Source organism: Oncorhynchus tshawytscha, linkage group LG28 (genome assembly GCF_018296145.1).
Source record: "Oncorhynchus tshawytscha isolate Ot180627B linkage group LG28, Otsh_v2.0, whole genome shotgun sequence".
NCBI classification, from domain to species: Eukaryota; Metazoa; Chordata; class Actinopteri; order Salmoniformes; family Salmonidae; genus Oncorhynchus; species Oncorhynchus tshawytscha.
In genome coordinates, this window is record NC_056456.1 from 5633063 (window position 1) to 5652967 (window position 19905).

Below are 19905 nucleotides of genomic sequence, written 5' to 3' on the forward strand. Positions count from 1 at the left end.
AGTGTATGAGGCATAGAGTGACTCGAGTGGAGTGTATGAGGCATAGAGTGACTCGAGTGGAGTGTATGAGGAATAGAGAGACTAGAGTGGGGTGTATGAGGCATAGAGTGACTAGAGTGGGGTGTATGAGGCATAGATAGACTAGAGTGGGGTGTATGAGGCATAGAGTGACTAGAGTGGGGTGTATGAGGCATAGAGTGAATAGAGTGGGTAGTATGAGGCATAGAGTGACTAGAGTGGGGTGTATGAGGCATAGAGAGAGTGGGGAGTATGAGGCATAGTGACTAAAGTGGGGTGTTTGAGGCATAGAGTGACTAGAGTGGGGAGTATGAGGCATAGAGGAGGAAAAGTGTAGAGCAACACCCTCGGTGTGTCAGCCCATCTATCCGCAGTGGTTTGTTTCCTGTTAGCGCAAAGAACAGCGGGCAGTGTGCGTCTTTGTGCTACGCAAATAGATCTATGTTGGCTCAACCGTATCTGGTTGACTAGAGGTCTTCACGGGTCCAAAAAGTTAGACCCGTTCCAAAATGGACATGTGGCTTTCCCATCCAGACCCAGTATGTATGAATAAAAAATGTTTTTAAACTGAGACCTGTTCCCGAATGAACCCGAGGACAACCAGACCTGTTTCCGAAAAAGGCTGTAGGAACAGCAGACCCAAATAGACATGTGCCCGTTCGGATCCGAGAGACCGGTTGACCTGTTCAGATCCGAGGGTAGAAAGAGTGAGCGAGAAAGAAACCTCAGACCTGGCTCAGCCAGCGCCATCAATAAACATGGGATATTGGCCAAATTAAACACATTTATCCTTAAAAACAGCCTAGAACAAAAACATTTTACAACTATTCCTTGTGTTTTGATGTGTAGCATTTGCAAAACTTTATAGACTATTTTACAGCTGTCAGAAATCTGAGGACTAAATGCATCACAGGGCATAGGGCATTGCATGCATAGGCTTAGGAATCCACTGTATGACATTAATATTTAAAATAAATTAATTTGGCCACAGAGTATTAATAGCTTCTAAAAAAAATAGCTGTAGGTTAAGTTTTATCACAAGCCTACAGTTTGGAAGACTGCAATTTGGGCAGCATGTGCACCAAATATAGTGCAGCTTGTTGCATTGTGGCCATAGACATATAATCCATAGAATGGTATTGGAACCTCTAGAAGGGTTTTAGAACCAATTTGACTGTTAAACTTATGGGTACACTACGCTTGGCTGCCAGTCTTGACTTCAATGGGAACTACCATCTATGGATTATATTTCTATGGTTCTTTGTGGCTGTCAGTTTGCCTCTCTCGCACTCTCTCTCTCTTTGCTCTCACTCTCCTCAGTAGCAGATGCACGTGAAGGTGAGTGTCCGGAACCCATTACAGATGGATCTGCCCGGCTTAAGCTATAGGTATGTTTTATTGAGTTTCAATTGGATGCAAACTTGGAGATGGTCTCCAATCCCTGTATATGGAATTCCCTCTGGACAAAAAGTCAGCTCCTACATACAGGTAACTGGCAAAATAAAGGAAATACTTGAATAAATGAGGAATACAAAGTATATTGAAAGCAGGTGTTTCCACACAGGTGTGGTTCCTGAGTTAATTAAGCAATTGACATCCCATCATGCTTAAAAATTCCCAACTGCCCATTATTTTGTCTACCATGACTAGAAGATGAGATCTCAATGACTTTGAAAGAGGGGTCTCAAAGGAACATAGGGGGGGTTTAAAGTGTGTGTCTCTCTCAGTCACCAGATCTCAACCCAAGTTACCACTTATGATGGGAGATTCTGGAGCGGTGCTTGAGACAGCATAAGTAGTCCTTTCCTGCAGTCAAATGACCTAGTGGCCTCATATGGAATGTTATACAAATCCGGTGTTTCTATGTCAAACAGTTTTGTTATATTTCCATTCTATATCTGACATGGTACAGGTGTCTTATTTTATGTAAACCCATACTTGTGTGTGAGGTGTATACTTTTGCTTCAAAGTTGATTTGTTTAAGACTACGAAGAAACACTCTGTGTGACCTATTTAGCCCACTGCAGTAAAATGAAGACACGTTATGTTGCTGTTTCCTTTATTTTGGCAGTTACCTGTACAGTACGCCTGGGACATGAGTCACACGTAGTGAAAGTAGGTGTACTCTGCTCCACAGATTAATTTTAACAGCTAGTCTGTGTAGATGCAGTCTGTATAGATGCAGACAGCAAAATGCTCTAGGGCATGGTAAGAGGAGAGATAGATGGCATCCTACTCTGTTTGTCTATTGAGACCGGAGGGAGAGTGAACATGCTGACTTCCACCCCTGGCTGGAACCTGAAAAGGCGCAGTGGGGCTGTCGAGCAACCAGGAAGTATTGGGAGTGGAAGCCGCGATGGCTCTCTGTCGCTGGTATTGCTCTGATTGCCCAATAGAGAAGAGATTTACTGCTCTAGTATGCAAGCTAAGTCCCCACTTGCTACTGAAGCAAGCATCCTGTTGAAAACGGGTGGCTCCATAGCAAACTGCAGTATGCTCCCCTTTGTAACTGTGGACGAGACCCAGGGCTGTACTGTGCATGCACGCCAGGTCCCTGCTCTTGCGGCGAGTCACCAATGATGTGGAGTCACTGGGATTTGGGGACAGTGCTCGGGGCAGGTGGTGGCAAGGTTAGCCTTGACGGCATAGCTGACCTGGTTTTTGAGTCTCTTGTAAGTAAACACAAAATGACAACGTTATGTGAACTATGCAAGAGAGCTAAGCTAGCGGTGTGCTAGCTGAGGTAGGCCGCATGAGCACTTTGCTTAGCATTAGTACAGCCAGCCTTCCCGCGTTAGACTGTTTTAGGCCGTCTCCTGGACCGGATCACCACATTGTGGGACTGATTCAGTTAGTATGCACATAGCAACTTAATGCTAGGTAAACTAAATACGAGAGCTAACCTAGCAATCACTAGATTGTGGATATCTAGCTACAGTTCGCCGTGGGGCTAGTAGCGTAGCTTAAGCTAGTACGGGCCAGTACTTGATGAAACCTTACAAAACTTCCAGCACTCGTTCGAGAGCAGACTGAGTATGTTTGATTCCCATGGGGTACGGGGGCCCATCATAATGCCGGGAGAAAAGTATTGCTAAACGGTTTATACATGTGCTTGCACCGCGTTAGCTGAAGAAAACCACATGAATAACGTTGCCTCTTGAGTCTTTTTTGACCATAACACGGTCAGTTAAGCCAATAGTGAACATTAGACGTACTAAAGGAGAATGACCGGTGAGTGGCGCCTGATTCCTCGGTTACATCATTACGCTGTACGTCAAGTCTTGCCCCGTTACGGAATAGAAAAGTGTAGTGTTTGTAACGCAAGCTGGGGGAGAGCCTGTCTCTTGTCAGAGATCGCATTTATTTTGGGAGATTGCAAAATATGACCTTCTCATTCTAGACAGGATATGGTTTCAGGTGATAACAAAATATGTTTTGTTTAGTTACTTTTTTCTCAACCAGTTTCTCTAACTTTATACAAGTCAAGCTAGCTTGCTAAAGGTTAGGCTAGGTTGAAGATACCATTGTACCTAGTGACCTCCACCTATGAATTATCATCACAATCAACTTAAACGGGAGGCAATAGCCATATAATACAATTGGCCAAACAGTTGTGTATTATTTGACATTACTATTAAATTAGTTTCACTTATGGGAATGGGTAATTGTTCACACGCTGCTAGCTATCGCATAAAGCCATCACCGAAAACCATACATTTTCATTTATTCTGTGGTTTGGTAACTTCCTGTTTTTCCACGTACTCTGGCTGGGTGGAAGACGATGCAAAGTTTGAAAAATGTAAAAGTATGTGGTGTCTCAACGGGAGCCTTCAACTGCAAGGAGGCGTTGCGTTTCCACTTTGACGCCCCCATTGAAATGCATGACATCCTGTGCAACATAATGCTTATGGCTAACGTGAAACAGGCTTTATAAATTATAAAGAGGAAGGGTCTCACCGCATTCGCCACTTTACCTGTTTGTCTCCGACTAGGGTGACCACATGTCCCGCATTTTTACCCTTTTTCCTGAGTCCCGCAACCAAACAATCATGTCCTGCATTTTATCAATGAAATTCAAACACCACAAAAAAATGTTTAAGTCGATTTGTCCCGTATTTCAATCAGACATTCCATCCTGTCTGTTGCAGTTACGTTGTGCTTATGAAAATATATACACTAAGTGTACAAAACATTAGGAGCACCTTTCTAATATTGAGTTGCACCCCATTTTGCCCTCAATTCGGGCAAAATGGGGTGCAATTTTGTTCAGCCTCAATTCGCTGGGACATGGACTACAAGGTGTCGAAAGCGTTCCACAGTGATGCTGGCCCATGTTGACTCCAATGCTTGATACACACAGGAAACTGTTAAATGTGAAAAACCCAGCAGATTTTGACACACTCAAACCTGTGTGCCTGGCACTTACAACCATACCCCGTTCAAAGGCACTTTAATATTTTGTCTTGTCTGAATGGCACACATACACAATCACAATACACAAACACAATTGTTTCAAGCATTACCAATCTTTCTTTAACCTGTCTCCTCCCCTTCATATACACTGATTGAAGTGGATTTACCAGGTGATATCAATAAGGGTGTCATAGCTTTCACCTGGATTCACCTGGTCAGTCTGTCAGGGAAAGACATATCTCAAATTGTTGAGATCTGATATTCTGTGCAGCGTAAGATGATACGTCGGCCAATGTCATAGGCCCATCGTCAACCAATCACATTTCTCAAATATTTTGGGCCTAAATTCCAGCTAAACTTGGAGAGGACCGTTATGCCTAACTACTTACAAAACATGTGCTTCTGACAAAAAGCTACAAGTAAGTAAAATAGCCGTATTAGACTAAAAGATAGAAGGTTATTTCGTCAAACTTGTGAGGCTCTCCATGCTCATTAGCTGCTTATTCAATGTATTTGCTGCTACTTCACTCAATCTCGTTTTAAATCTCAGTTTCTGACTGTTTTACATTCCCTGAGACCAACCAGATATGTATCCTTGGCCAAATATTCCCATATTTTCATAAAACAACCACACGTCTCTCATTTCTGCATCACCAAATTTTTGAGCAGGGGTGCATTCCGCCACTTCTCACAATAGTGATCTTCTCACAATGGTGCTCATCTTTTAGTAAAGTTAGATCAAAGCTGAATCAACGTCTTGGAAGATGACATAATGATTCATTTGTATTTTACATAACAAAACCAAATATAATAGCATAGTATAACGTTACATCAAAAACACCACCTTCGGAATACTGTAGTCAAAAATAAATTCTCATGCGGCCAAAACTCAACAGCGCTCGCCACTAAGCAGAATTTGCTTAGATTGAAACAATATAGTCCTACAGGAAGACTATATAGTCTGATAACACCATCTGCTCTAATTCACTCACAAAAAAGTAATTCAAGAAGATCTAAATGCATATTCCCATGAAACTAATTAAGATCAAATGATTGCCATGCGATGCTGCCAACATGTTGTATTCATATAGACTACACTGTCCTGTAAAATCATCCTGTTGTCCCACATTTTGGTATTTTAAATGTGTTCACCCTTTCTCTGACAGACATCGTGTGATTTGTTCTTTATGGTAGTAATCTGCTTGCAGCCAATCCCAATGTGAGACATTGAAACGGGTATTTGAATGAGAACCCCTCACTGTGTTAAAAAAAAACGTATTCATGACAATACACAATGTATGTTGGTGGTTGAGAGAATGTTTCGGTTTATACAGTGCTGTTTGAAACCACACCATAAATTATGGTGTTTTCATTGCTCATTCAGTCAAAACCTTTCTCAGGCTTCGTACTCCTGTGGGTATGAGTTAACTTTTAAAACTGTGAGTTAATGTCTCTATGTTGTTGTGTCGGTTTGCATGTGCTTCTGTATTGTGTTGTGTTCTGTGTGGACCCCAGGCAGGGTAGCTGTTTCTAATGTATGCCTTACAACTAATCAGATTGAATAAAACAATAAACCAATAAACTCCCCAGGACCTCTCCTTTCTCTTAATTAACCCCTGACCCCTTGATCATTCATTATGCCAGACAATCAAATCACAGCACCACATATGGCCGTAGCCCACAGCTTCATCCTGTGTCGTATCACCTTTCTTCTTACCTTGAGGGAGTCGAAGCAGGCAATGACTCGTCCATTCTCCACCTGGCAGCTCTTGGCTGGGTGGGCGAACTTACACTCCTGGTCGGAGCGTGAGCACGTGCCTCTCTGGAACTCCCGACACACCTCCAGTGTCAGCCATTTTGTGTCCCGCATGTGCGCCATGTTCATGTGCGCCATGGTCACAAAGACAGTCCAGGAAAATAATAGTAATCCGTCCGAATCGGGCTAAAGCGTGATGTGTGTGTTGGTGTGTGTCCCCTTTGGTTGGATATATCCGCTACACCTTATTCTTCTGAAAGATCCGAGTGGATGTATCAAGGCGATAGGTGAAATGTGTTTTAAAATTGTTGTGTGTATGTTATTACCTTCCTTAAAGCATTGAGAACACACTCAACAGACAATGATCTGAGCAGAGAATGACTCTACCACTGTTTGTCTCAACTTGTATCTCACCAATCAGCATGTAACCCAGAGGGAAAGTTCACTCTTCAGATCCTTCTTTCCTGACTACAACAGTGTTGTAGGCTGTGACTGAATGGAGATCAATGGAGATTAGAGACACTGAGGGGTCTGAAAGAGAGAGGCTGGGCCCAGAAGGAGAGTGGCTTTCTGGGGTAGGGTGGTACGGGAGGGCAGGTGAAGGCTTAGGGCAGTAAGCCTGGTGACGATGGGGCTGGTGCAGGTCTGGGCGTGGATTTTTTTAGGCGTGGGCCGTGACGAGGGGTGTGGTTGGTATCCTTGTGCTCGCGTTATCGTGGCAGCAAGCGAGGCGGGGGGGGAGGGTGGAGCTTCTGCTCTAGAAGCGGATCGAAGCTGCAGCAGATGTCAGGGAAGGCACTTCCTCTGTAGAGAACGAGAGAGACAGGGAGAGGGAGACATTAGCTTGGTGATATATACTTCCACAGAATCGATTTAGACTTGATTTATGCCTCCATTCATTCCTCAGTGGAAACTCCTAGAGCATGATATAGTTATTTTCCAAGAGCACGCTACTTTCCCTTATTCATTCTCTTCAGTCTCTAGAACCCATCTATGCAGCTGTGGGAACAGATAATGTGTAGAAATGTCAGCCATGCAAGAGTGACTGCTAAAACAAATAAAACTTTCACCCTCCGTACTCCCACAAACATTACACACACACACCACGCCGTACCACACACAAACAGCATGTACAAAGCACTCTTTCAGTCGGAAAATCTAATCAAACCCCATATCACTTACAGTTGAGCACTGCACAACCAGACGTGGCAAATCTATTTAAAAGAGAAAGTAAGAGAGAAAGAGAGCGAAAGCAGCGGGAACTGGAGGGGAGGGTGGTAATTTCCCTTTCTCAGAAGCGGTGTGTGTGTGCGGGGACCAATGAGAGTGGGCGGAATTGCAGCAACATTCTGGGCCGAGTGCCAGGTGAATGGGAGGGGTGGAGCCAAGGCGAGGTCGACCTGGCTGACTGACTGCCACCAGAGAGAGAGAGAGAGAGAGGGAGGAGAAAATGAGGGGGGAGGAGAACCTGCGAGGAAGAGAAAAGGGTTAGTTAAAAAGTGAGTCAGAGAGAGAGAGTGAGAGAAAAGGGGGAATTAAAAAGTGAGAAAAAGAAACCCAAAGCCAGAGAGAAAGAGATAAGCCCAGGCCAAGATAATCAGTTTCCCTGCCATGACAACTATCTTAGTCCTGGAAGCAGACAATGATGATGAGTTTGTTTCTCTTGCACAATTTACCAAATTTCACAACCGATCAAATAAAACCTTGCTTCCTGAGAAAGGAAACCTACTCAAGCATGTCCAGAAAGAAATGAAACCTCTACAATAAAACGACATGCCAAAAGTAATTATCATACCATCATAGTGAATTACCACCAATTAATGAAGTGCTAGTTATAAGAACGTAAAAAGAGTCAAATCACAGATTGAGATCACTGGCCAAACAGTACCTATGATTACTTGTCAATTCCCTTTTCCCACTGTTGGTCATGGTCATTTCTGTTTATGCATTATACTTTTGTTACAGTATTTTACCGCTCTCATTGTCAGAGTGGACACGTAGTTTGCAGAGCGCACAACCTATGCTACACTTGTGAGAAGTGATTTTTGTTTTATTTCATTACATTTAAGTGTTTTGTCAATTTAGTCATTGTCTTTTGTTTGGAGCGCTACTGTCAATGTTGAATAAGGACGGGCACCTGATAACGTATATCAGATCAAATCAATTTTATTTGTCACATGCGCCAAATACAACAGGTAGACCTTACCATGAAATGCTTACTTACAAGCCCTTAACCAACAAGAAATAGAGTTAAGAAAATATTTACAAAATCAAATTAAAAAGTAACACAAGACAATTACGGGGCTATATACAGGGGGTACCGGTACTGAGTCAATGTGCAGGTTGACAGGTTAGTCAAGGTAACTTGTAAAGTAACTATGCATAGGTGTGGAAAAAAAGTGAGTGGAAGCGGTATAAAAACAAAGGGGGGTGTAAAAGAAAAATGTCATGCTCTGATCCAGTGGAAAGTCATAAAATACAGTGCCTTGCGAAAGTATTCGGCCCCCTTGAACTTTGCGACCTTTTGCCACATTTCAGGCTTCAAACATAAAGATATAAAACTGTATTTTTTTGTGAAGAATCAACAAGTGGGACACAATCATGAAGTGGAACGACATTTATTGGATATTTCAAACTTTTTTAACAAATCAAAAACTGAAAAATTGGGCGTGCAAAATTATTCAGCCCCTTTACTTTCAGTGCAGCAAACTCTCTCCAGAAGTTCAGTGAGGATCTCCGAATGATCCAATGTTGACCTAAATGACTAATGATGATAAATACAATCCACCTGTGTGTAATCAAGTCTCTGTATAAATGCACCTGCACTGTGATAGTCTCAGAGGTCCGTTAAAAGCGCAGAGAGCATCATGAAGAACAAGGAACACACCAGGCAGGTCCAAGATACTGTTGTGAAGAAGTTTAAAGCCGGATTTGGATACAAAAAGATTTCCCAAGCTTTAAACATCCCAAGGAGCACTGTGCAAGCGATAATATTGAAATGGAAGGAGTATCAGACCACTGCAAATCTACCAAGACCTGGCCGTCCCTCTAAACTTTCAGCTCATACAAGGAGAAGACTGATCAGAGATGCAGCCAAGAGGCCCATGATCACTCTGGATGAACTGCAGAGATCTACAGCTGAGGTGGGAGACTCTGTCCATAGGACAACAATCAATCGTATATTGCACAAATCTGGCCTTTATGGAAGAGTGGCAAGAAGAAAGCCATTTCTTAAAGATATCCATAAAAAGTGTCGTTTAAAGTTTGCCACAAGCCACCTGGGAGACACACCAAACATGTGGAAGAAGGTGCTCTGGTCAGGTGACACCAAAATTGAACTTTTTGGCAACAATGCAAAACGTTATGTTTGGCGTAAAAGCAACACAGCTCATCACCCTGAACACACCATCCCCACTGTCAAACATGGTGGTGGCAGCATCATGGTTTGGGCCTGCTTTTCTTCAGCAGGGACAGGGAAGATGGTTAAAATTGATGGGAAGATGGATGGAGCCAAATACAGGACCATTCTGGAAGAAAACCTGATGGAGTCTGCAAAAGACCTGAGACTGGGACGGAGATTTGTCTTCCAACAAGACAATGATCCAAAACATAAAGCAAATTCTACAATGGAATGGTTCAAAAATAAACATATCCAGGTGTTAGAATGGCCAAGTCAAAGTCCAGACCTGAATCCAATCGAGAATCTGTGGAAAGAACTGAAAACTGCTGTTCAAATGCTCTCCATCCAACCTCACTGAGCTCGAGCTGTTTTGCAAGGAGGAATGGGAAAAAATTTCAGTCTCTCGATGTGCAAAACTGATAGAGACATACCCCAAGCGACTTACAGCTGTAATCGCAGCAAAAGGTGGCGCTACAAAGTATTAACTTAAGGGGGCTGAATAATTTTGCACGCCCAATTTTTCAGTTTTTGATTTGTTAAAAAAGTTTGAAATATCCAATAAATGTCGTTCCACTTCATGATTGTGTCCCACTTGTTGTTGATTCTTCACAAAAAAATACAGTTTTATATCTTTGTTTGAAGCCTGAAATGTGGCAAAAGGTCGCTAAGTTCAAGGGGGCCGAATACTTTCGCAAGGCACTGTAGGTATACCTGATGAGCTCTTATCTATCGCGCAAAATAGCCTACAGCTGTGTGTGTCTATTCAGAGCTCACTGGGGCGGAAACTCTGAGGGCCCAGAAGATTTTATACAATGTTGCAAGTTTGCTACAGAAAGCTTTGGGCTGGACCCACAAAAGTTGGTTGAACTATGATACAATGTTTCAAGTTCGTTGCAGACATGGAATCAGCCAATGTGATTTATAGGATATTTATTTTTATCAGGACATTTTCTACCTGCAGGCTGTTAGATTTATGTAGGCTAATTTTACATAGATGGCAATGGCAATAGAAGTAACTTTAGGTTTGTATCATTTTCATTTAGATTTGTATAGAATTTTGATTAACCACATGACAATGATTGTGAGACACGAAGCCTTTATTAGAAATTAAATTAAACTGTTCCACGAAAATGTGCATATGAAAACCATAACTGACACACAGATTGGTAGAAATTGTTAGATAAATTGGCATTCCACATGAGAAAGATTGCAGACTCCTCGTGTAGCCTATTACAAGCAACTTCAGGAGTAATGGCAGAATCTGCGAAAGCCAGCAGGAACGGGAGGAGGATGGTCGGGTCAGGTTAAAGTTTTTCTCTTCTGGTTATCTTGCTCCCTCTTGAGTCATTTGTATCTTATTTCATCACACAGCATCAGGCAAGCATATAGTTGATTTTATTAAAACACATCGGGTGTGTCTATATATGGAAAAATAGACCTTTTAAAATGTATTTTAGTCAGGGACAGCCCTAGTGAAAAGTGTTTGTTTATAATGAAACTATTGTGTTTGCCATGGGAATTTGATACATCCCACTGGGCTAAAACTGGTTGTTTCCATGTAATTTCAACAACAAAAATCTATGTGATCACGTTGAATCAACATGTAAAACTGATTGGATTTGCAAAAAGTGCACATTGATGGCAAAAAGCCATAAGTTAGGGAATTTTGTATTTTTTTCCTCCAAACTTTTCACCTAAATCCAATGGCATGATTACAGTTTTCATTGATTTCACATTGAATTCACCTTAGTTTACAACTCAACCAAAAGTAAATCAAAACTAGACGTTGAACTGACATCTGTGCCCGGTGGGATTTGAGTCACGGGGCCGTTTGCCCTCTTATTATCCGAGCAGGGCCAGTGCTACACCCTCTCAAGAGAATTCAATTTCCTAGAACAGGTTGTGCACATTCAGCAATGATATGCACATTCAGCAACGCTACAAAACCACTTTGCAACATTCTGTATCACATCTCTGAAGGACACCATGTGTCACCATGACCCGGCAAACATGGATGTATTTTTACAGAGAGCTGAGCATCATAGTTTCAGAGAAAGAGAGTGTGTGTGGGGGGATAAGGGAAGAGAGAGAGAGCGAGAGAAAGCGAGAGAGAGAGATGAGGGGGTTGAGTAAACAAGGCTTCACCTTGGATGACTTCATGCAGGCTCAAATGAAAAGGGCCCTTAAGGTTGAAAACTATGACCTTTGGAACCCAAACACACTGAATGATAACAACATAGACACTTTGGAACCGAAAGACAACACACACATACTTTGAAGTATCACGTTTTAAGGTATGACCCAGGTGCAGACAGTGTTGAAGAAACAAAAGTGTATTCTTTAAACGGGCAGGCAAATGACAGGTCAAGGCAAGCAGGGGTCAATAATCCAGAGATGGTGTAAGACACCGGAACAGCAGGCAGGATCAGGTCAGGCAGAGGTCAGTAATCCAGAGTAGTGGGGCAAAGGTACAGGACGACAGGCAGGGTCAGGGCGGGCAGAACCGGGAAACTAAAAAACAGGAGCAAGGAACAGGAGCAGAGAAACAAAATGCTGGTAGGTCCTACGAACAAAACGAACTGGCAACAGACAAACAGAGAACACAGGTATAAATACACAGGGGATAATGGGAAAGATGGGTGACACCTGGAGGGGGGTGGAGACAAGCACAAAGACCGTTGAAACAGATCAGGGCGTGACAGGAAGACACCGAACGGAATACACACCTTCGAAAGAGAAAAGCCCAAAACAGCAAACAGAAAATATACATTATTTTCTAATCTGACTTTGAATCTGTTTCAAAACTGCTGCACAATGTTTAATCTTAATTCCATTGAAAAAGTCTGTTTGGCCAAGTTTGATCTGTCTGTTGTTTTATTATGGAGGTGGATGTAGTTTGAGCTTCAGAGCGTGTTGATGTTAAGACGTATTTATTTCTGAAGCTTTCTCATAGCTAATTTTAACGCTAGTGAGGTGGATACATTTTCAAATAGGAAATTAACACAAAGTAGCTCAACACAAAATTAAAGAAATAAATCCCTAAATTCCTTATCTTAGAAACCAAACTTCAATGACAAATTATATTAGCAATTTACTCTTTTCAATTTGATTACTAATCAAATTAATGAATTACTGACTATAATGTGTGTCAGATTCTCCAGCCATTTCTATGGTTTCCGTGGGTTGTGGTAGTCAGTCAGCTTGGCAGGTAGCTATGGAAGGCCGTTCAGGTCTTTATGTGTCAAAATAACACTATTGGATGCATCAAATGAGCTTTTAATTTCACACGTCAAATGACACAGTTGTATTATAGAATGTTGTGTGCGCTGAATTTGAAGCCCATTAAAAAACTGTAAATTGAAAAGAAGAGGGCAGTCCATAAGCGCAGACTGAGGATATCAGGGATCTGGTCTAAGATCCCTTCCAATGGCCAATCACTGCTCTTTATTAAGCTCTACGTGTCCAATACTTGATAAACAAATCTATTTTTGAGCAATATCATTAGCATAAAATAAAATACTTTTTTCAATTTTTTAAGCACACAATATGTCTTTTTCAACCATAACTGAAATACCAATAATTTCTGTATTACTTTAAACTGCTGGTCTAAGTTGGTCTAACAGTTCAGAAAGTAACCACCATACCTCTGCTTTAACTAAATTTAAATGTCATAACCCGTTTTTGTACCCTTTCCACGCTTGGCGTGTCATTTGTTTGTAGAACGACTGAGAAAGTCAGTTCTGATGACTTTACAACTCCAAAATGAATTAAAATAAACATTATGCTGACACCATCTAAAATATAATTACCCTCTCCATAAATGAGCCAAACAACATATTGGTCCATATCATCAGGCTTGCTGTGCTATTTACCAATACACATTAGCACCTGTAGCCCAGCAAAATTGAATAAATAAATAGGCTTAAGCATGGAGTTGCCAATCTGTATTTGTGCTAATCATTACCTAGATCAATGCTTCCTAAACCTTTTCTCTCATGGCCCCCTTTCATCATGGGGAACATCCTGTGACCCCCATTCCCCCTCACCTTTCCAAAATGCATGATCTGCTACTATTGTTTCACAAACAATATGGTATAGGCACAACACAATTATTCAATTGTAGTTAATAATTCAAACTTTTACTCATCAAGTACATACAAACACCAGTACTTGGTTTCCCTACCATATTGAAATAAAAAAAATCATAAAGGAGAAACTGCTGTGCAATGTTGCAATGAAGACTAGAGTGGGCCAATCTCTGTTGTAGATTTTCAAATAGAAATATAAACTAAAGTTGGTTCAGGATGTGTTCTGTTGGTGATTATTAGGTTGCATGAACATGATTAGTGCTTTCCATCCTCAATGTTGGCCTTCAAATAGGCATAAAGAAGGAGGATAGGTTGCTGCTGTTGCCTCTGACTGGGGAGAGAAACAGGCTTGCAGGCCTACTGCCTAAGGTTCATAGAAACAGCTCTTCTCTAATTCTAGAAACTAGATATTTTAAGGTTTATAATACTACCAAAAATACCAATATAACAAATTAACTAAATAACAAATTATAACAAATTTCTCATTTTGAGAAATAGCGCTCATAAGCAAGATGTGCATTGTCACTTCGCAATAGAAACCTTTTCCATTTGAAAAACATACTTTTCTATATAATTCTTATTAGTGGTTATGAATTGACCATGTTACATTTGACGGTACTATTTTATTTGTTTCAAGTTAACTCACAGATTTGAGGGTTTGTTAAAAAGATGAGAGAGGAGAGTTAAAGAGAGGAGTTATTGTGCATCTCCATTCTCCTTACAAGCCTCCACAAACCACAGCTTTTGAGAAGTGGGCCAAACCAAAAGCATAATTAGAGGTGTGTGTGTGTGGGGGGGGGGGCACTGAGTAGCACAGTGTGGTGTAAATAGAGAAAATGGGAAAATAATTTCCTATCAATCAAATTGACCAGTCTCTAAAATTGGGAGGGGTCATGACCCCCATTCCCCCCTGCAAGTTATATTCCATCAAGCATTTTGTTAACATCGATGACAGTTTGTAAACTGGAGGTAGGCTGTCTCCCTACTACGTTGACTTCGGTTGCAGTAAGACAGTCACTCAGAAATATATTTGATACATATGTCCGGGTTAGGGGAGGGTTTGGCCGGGGTAGGCCGACATTGTAAAATAAGAATTTGTTCTTAACTGACTTGCCTAGTTAAATAAAGGTAAAAAAAGAAATGTGTTATTAGCAACTTCTGGGGTAGCTTGGTACCTAGCTAGCACCAATGCAACCAGCCTGAAAACAATGACCAGAAACTGCAGTCATTGTCAATATTCTTAGCAATGATTTAGGAATCCATGTGACTATTAGATAGCCACTTGTTCTCTTATTGAAACCAAACTTTAGTTCATGAAAATAACTAGCTAGCTAGATAATGAACTAAACAAGCTAGCCAGCTAGCTGTTGCCCCAAGCTATAGCAGCTAGCTAGCTTCATACTCTGGCTAGTGGGTTGACCGGACCAGGTCTGACCATCAACCAAATAAGAAAACTGCTTTATAAATTTGGGGTATTCCGATGGCGACACCTTGCTAGATAGTTAGCTAACTAACTAGATAGAAAAAAAACAATCTGTTTCAGTAGCTATGTTTTGGGGGGAGAATATTATTTGCATCCATCAGCTAGCTATAGTTTGTTTTCTGACCTGTAGACCAAGAGATTGTGTGTTTGCCACACAGGCACGCAAGACGAAGCTTTACCAGCATCATAGCATACATACCAGTGAATTACTGTTCCATATGAAATACGAGTGATAGTGTAATCACTACGTAAAATAATAATGTTAAAGTATTAAGTGACATGCAGTCATATTCAAGTCCTGATTGGACCATTAGTTTATTTGAAACGTTAAATAACAAGACGTTGACTGACCCAAACAGCATTTGATAGGTAACTGTTCCATATACAACATTATTCAGAGACAATGAGATAAATAAGCCTCATTAAGTCACTATCATGCCTGGACAGCGCTCCTTTACCGCTACTGATATATTTATTCAAAGACATCTCGTGTCACTTACTTCACGACTCCCTGCATTTAATTATATTACTGTCTATTTCCTTCAACTGTCTCCCATCAACACACAAGGACACATCTATACGAAAAACACACGTGCACGCAGACACTCACACACACAGTCATTTACACTTCTCCATCTTTGTGCCCTCAATATGACTGTCTGGTCTGCTTTGTCCCAGAATCCTTAACGGTAACAGTCCCTCGAGCTCCAAGGTCTCAGAACTTGGTGCAAGGTCACATAGACTGGTGGAAGGATGGAGTAAATAGAGAGAAATAGAGATGGAGAGTAGGGCTGGGAGATAAAGATTGTCTGTTATATTGACAAGATAGTCAAGTGACCGCTTTAACAATGGAAATACATAAATAAATACATGTCCTCAAAGACGGGAAGAGGCGAGATCAGGTGGGACAATTCTAGCCAATGACAGGGCAGGCCATAGAGATAGAGGACACATCTTTGTATGATGGAAGACCTCAATGACAATGGCCATGCCATAATAGGTTATATCCTCTCACTTCACCTCTTCCTCTGTCTGTCATATGCGCACAGGGATAATGAGCATAGAGAAGAAAAATACATGTTTAGAACTGATAATTAATCACATAGTGCAAGAATGAATCAACAAAGCATTTTATTACGTACAACTACATTGACGATAATAATTGGCTGCTATTGAAAAAAAGTTTAAAGTAAATGTCCAGTGTTTCCAAATTTCTCTGAAATATGACTTACAACATGAGTGAAATCTATTTCCTTCCAAAAAATGGCAATTAAGTATATTAAAAAACAGATTTTCTCTGATGGAATGATGTGTGCATACCGCAACAACAGAATGGTGTGTGCATACCCCAACAACAGAATGGTGTGTGCGTACCCCAACAACAGAATGGTGTGTGCGTGCCCCAACAACAGAATGGTGTGTGCATACCCCAACAACAGAATGGTGTGTGCATACCCCAACAACAGAATGGTGTGTGCATACCCCAACAACAGAATGGTGTGTGCATACCCCAACAACAGAATGGTGTGTGCGTGCCCCAACAACAGAATGGTGTGTGCGTGCCCCAACAACAGAATGGTGTGTGCATACCCCAACAACAGAATGGTGTGTGCATACCCCAACAACAGAATGGTGTGTGCATACCCCAACAACAGAATGGTGTGTGCGTGCCCCAACAACAGAATGGTGTGTGCATACCCCAACAACAGAATGGTGTGTGCGTGCCCCAACAACAGAATGGTGTGTGCATACCCCAACAACAGAATGGTGTGTGCGTACCCCAACAACAGAATGGTGTTTGGATATACCGGTCATTAAAGATATTCATGCGAGTAGACTGCTGATTAGCCAGCTCATCCTCTATGATGAAATAGCAAGCATTGTTTAAACCGTCTGTTTGGGATACAAATGGGGGTTTCATGCATTGGCCACAAAGGATAGGATGGGTCAAAAACATAACAGAATATTAACCTTTAAAAGTGAGATTTTCACTGGACAGTTATTTAAAGTTGAAACTTTTTCTAATGTTTGCAAGTATGGAGCCAATAGGTTTTAGTGTTAGAATATGTCTAATTAAATCAAAACAAGGTCCTTATCTATAAAATGTATCACAACAAGGTTCATAAGCTATGGAGGTGAGGTGACAACCATTATGTAGCGTAGCCTACTATTTTGACTCGGAGGGGGACAGCCTGACAACATGGAAAGCTACAGCATTCGAGGCTACGTTCGAATTGTGCAGGAAGGCATAGGAGTTGCTATTGTGACTAAACCACTATCACTGCCTCGCAGTCAACAAAAACCAAGGGTGTGGTTCACAGTTATGATAAGGCTTCCTGAGGAATAACTGGATGCTAGCTAGATAATTAGCCTTGCCCTGCTAAACATTGTGCATCAATCACAAACCGAGCTTCTAGCTGCATACTTCCACCCTCCAAAGCATAAAAATGGAGTATACAAATTAATAAAGTGCATGTCTGAAGAAAAGTATGCATAGTGCCAGCAGAGAACTGAAATATTTGAGATGTTAGCCAAACTATTAGCATGTGCTAGCAAAACGAAACTAGTTTTCCTGAGAGCTGCCTGTATGCACAGTTCACAGAAATAAAAAGACACAGCAGCACTATATTTCCCTCAGCCTGTTCTTTAGTAAAGGAGTGGTACTAGCACATAGTCAGAGTCAGGGCGATGGTGTGCTGAGATAGGCCTTCGGAGTTGAAGGCATTGGAGGAAACGCAATAACGCAGCCCTGGCTGTTTGGTGTGCTTTAAATATCAGAAGTCAATATCACCCTCGCTCACCCTCACACACACACTCACTGACACAAACTAACTCACATACATTCGCACACACATTCTCAGTTAAGTTAACACGCACACACTTATACTCACACTGCAACTTTATCTAGGGCCGCCTCTACACCACTGTGACACACAGCCATGAGCCATATATCCCAGAGTAAACACGGTTTCCTTGACAACGCCACTTCCCATGTTGACTGAGAGCTTTTATGACCAGAGAGATGACCGCAGGCCAAGGACAGGTCTGGGACCAAACACGGTCTTATGGGTTCACTGGGTTAGGTCAGCAATACAGCACAGGGTCTTATACTGGACAGGTCTAACACCTTCCTCATAGCCAATTTAATATTTTCCTTCAACATCCTCATCAGTGAGTATTATACAAAAACACACAAAATTACTTGATCTACTAATAATCGTCATAATAACCATCCTCAGTATTAGATCCCCTTTTCTTGCCTCTTGCAGCATATGCCTGGTTTGTCATGGGGCGAAGTGGTGTGTGTGTGTGTCTGTTGTCTCTGTGTGAGCAAGAGAGTGAGAGTTTTTGGTTAGCGTCGCACAACAAACAATGGCTATTCATTACAATGAGAGCAAATAGAGGATCCGAAGACAATGAGATCTGTTGTGTGGCCCACATACACAGTCACTAACGACGCACACACACACACACACACACACTGGCATGTACCCTGTTGTGTGTTTAAGCTGCCGTGAATGTCCGACTGTGTGGCCATGTGAGTGACCGTCGGAATGACTGTGTGTGTGTGTGTGTGGGTGCACGGATGTGTTAAACTCATGAACAGACACATGGAGGATAATGGCTTCTCTTATGGTCTAATGAGAAGGCTATCGGCTCACGTTTACATTAGTGTCTCAGTGGCTGTTAAAGAGTCTGGGATTAAACTGCACATACCATAACAGATCTGTTATTGCTCTGTCTGTGGCCAATGCATTTACATTCAACTGTATGGTGGATATAAGATGTACTCGGATCAGTACTAGGGCCACTCACGAGAGTGGCGCGTGTATCTTGTTGTTGTCCAATTGTAGGAAAGGGAGAAAGCACACAGTTAAAGTTATGTAGACTCAATTAGCCTAGCTAACCTTAGCTTGCTAGCTAGCAATCTTAACTAGCTTATCTCGGTTTGTTGCAGTCAAGACAGGTAGTATGTAATCAGATGAGATGATAAATAACTAACAATAAGTTAGTCTACCAGCGTAAGTCAACTTGGTTGCTCTCTCTTACCCCTCTCTGCTCCCCTCTCACAGACACACAAGGCACAGCCCCTCCCAAGCTCCCTGCTTCTCTCTCCCTCATGCATTACAGTTCCTGTTAATAAAACAATGGTATTTTTTTCTCCTCCTACCAGGGTTAAGCTCAATTCAGAATTGAATTGAGAATGCCTCAAGAATTGAGAATGCCTCAAGAATTACAATACAATTCTTGAATTCAAGGAGTAAACAGGATACAGAATTGTAATTCAAATCTGAATTTAAGGAAATAGAACTGAATTCAGTGAAATACAATGACATTCAAATTTGTCTTCTATTCTATATTAAGTTAAGTCTATACAAATAAACATATTGTCCATAAAACATAAAAAATGTTGTTTTATACATGCATATAAAATATTGTTGAAACAATAGATTTTCAGGACAAACTTCAAATTAATGATCAAGGAAAACAAAACCTGTATGTTATTGCATTCGTTTAACCCTCAAGTTGACCCTGAGGCCTTCAAAAAGAAGCCAAACAAATGAAATGGTTGGTGGAAATATAATTGGCTATTTTAGCATTGTTTCCAGATAAAAGTGATATATTGTTTGGTATCTGGAAGTGTGACCTGTCAGATTCAATAAAACTCTCATTATATGACTGAGTGGAATTTCTTTGAATTGCACTGAATTCAATTATACTTCCTGTCACTCACACTCAAATTCAA

The 19905-nt window shown here is 41.4% G+C and overlaps 1 protein-coding gene across 27 annotated transcripts in view; it reads right to left on the bottom strand.

Annotated features, from left to right (window-relative positions):
- Positions 1-19905, bottom strand: part of LOC112226551 (muscleblind-like protein 1) — a 98149-nt gene that overhangs the window by 60062 nt on the left and 18182 nt on the right. For 26 of the 27 annotated variants that reach the window (XM_042307747.1, XM_042307746.1, XM_042307752.1 and 23 more), the window contains one exon: positions 6149-6991. In XM_042307747.1, coding sequence (XP_042163681.1) covers positions 6149-6325 — 177 coding nt within the window. In that variant the 5' untranslated portion in view covers positions 6326-6991. Of the gene's footprint in view, positions 1-6148; positions 6992-7369; positions 7475-19905 lie in introns of those variants that run through there. The other variant, XM_042307748.1, reaches the window with a different exon arrangement.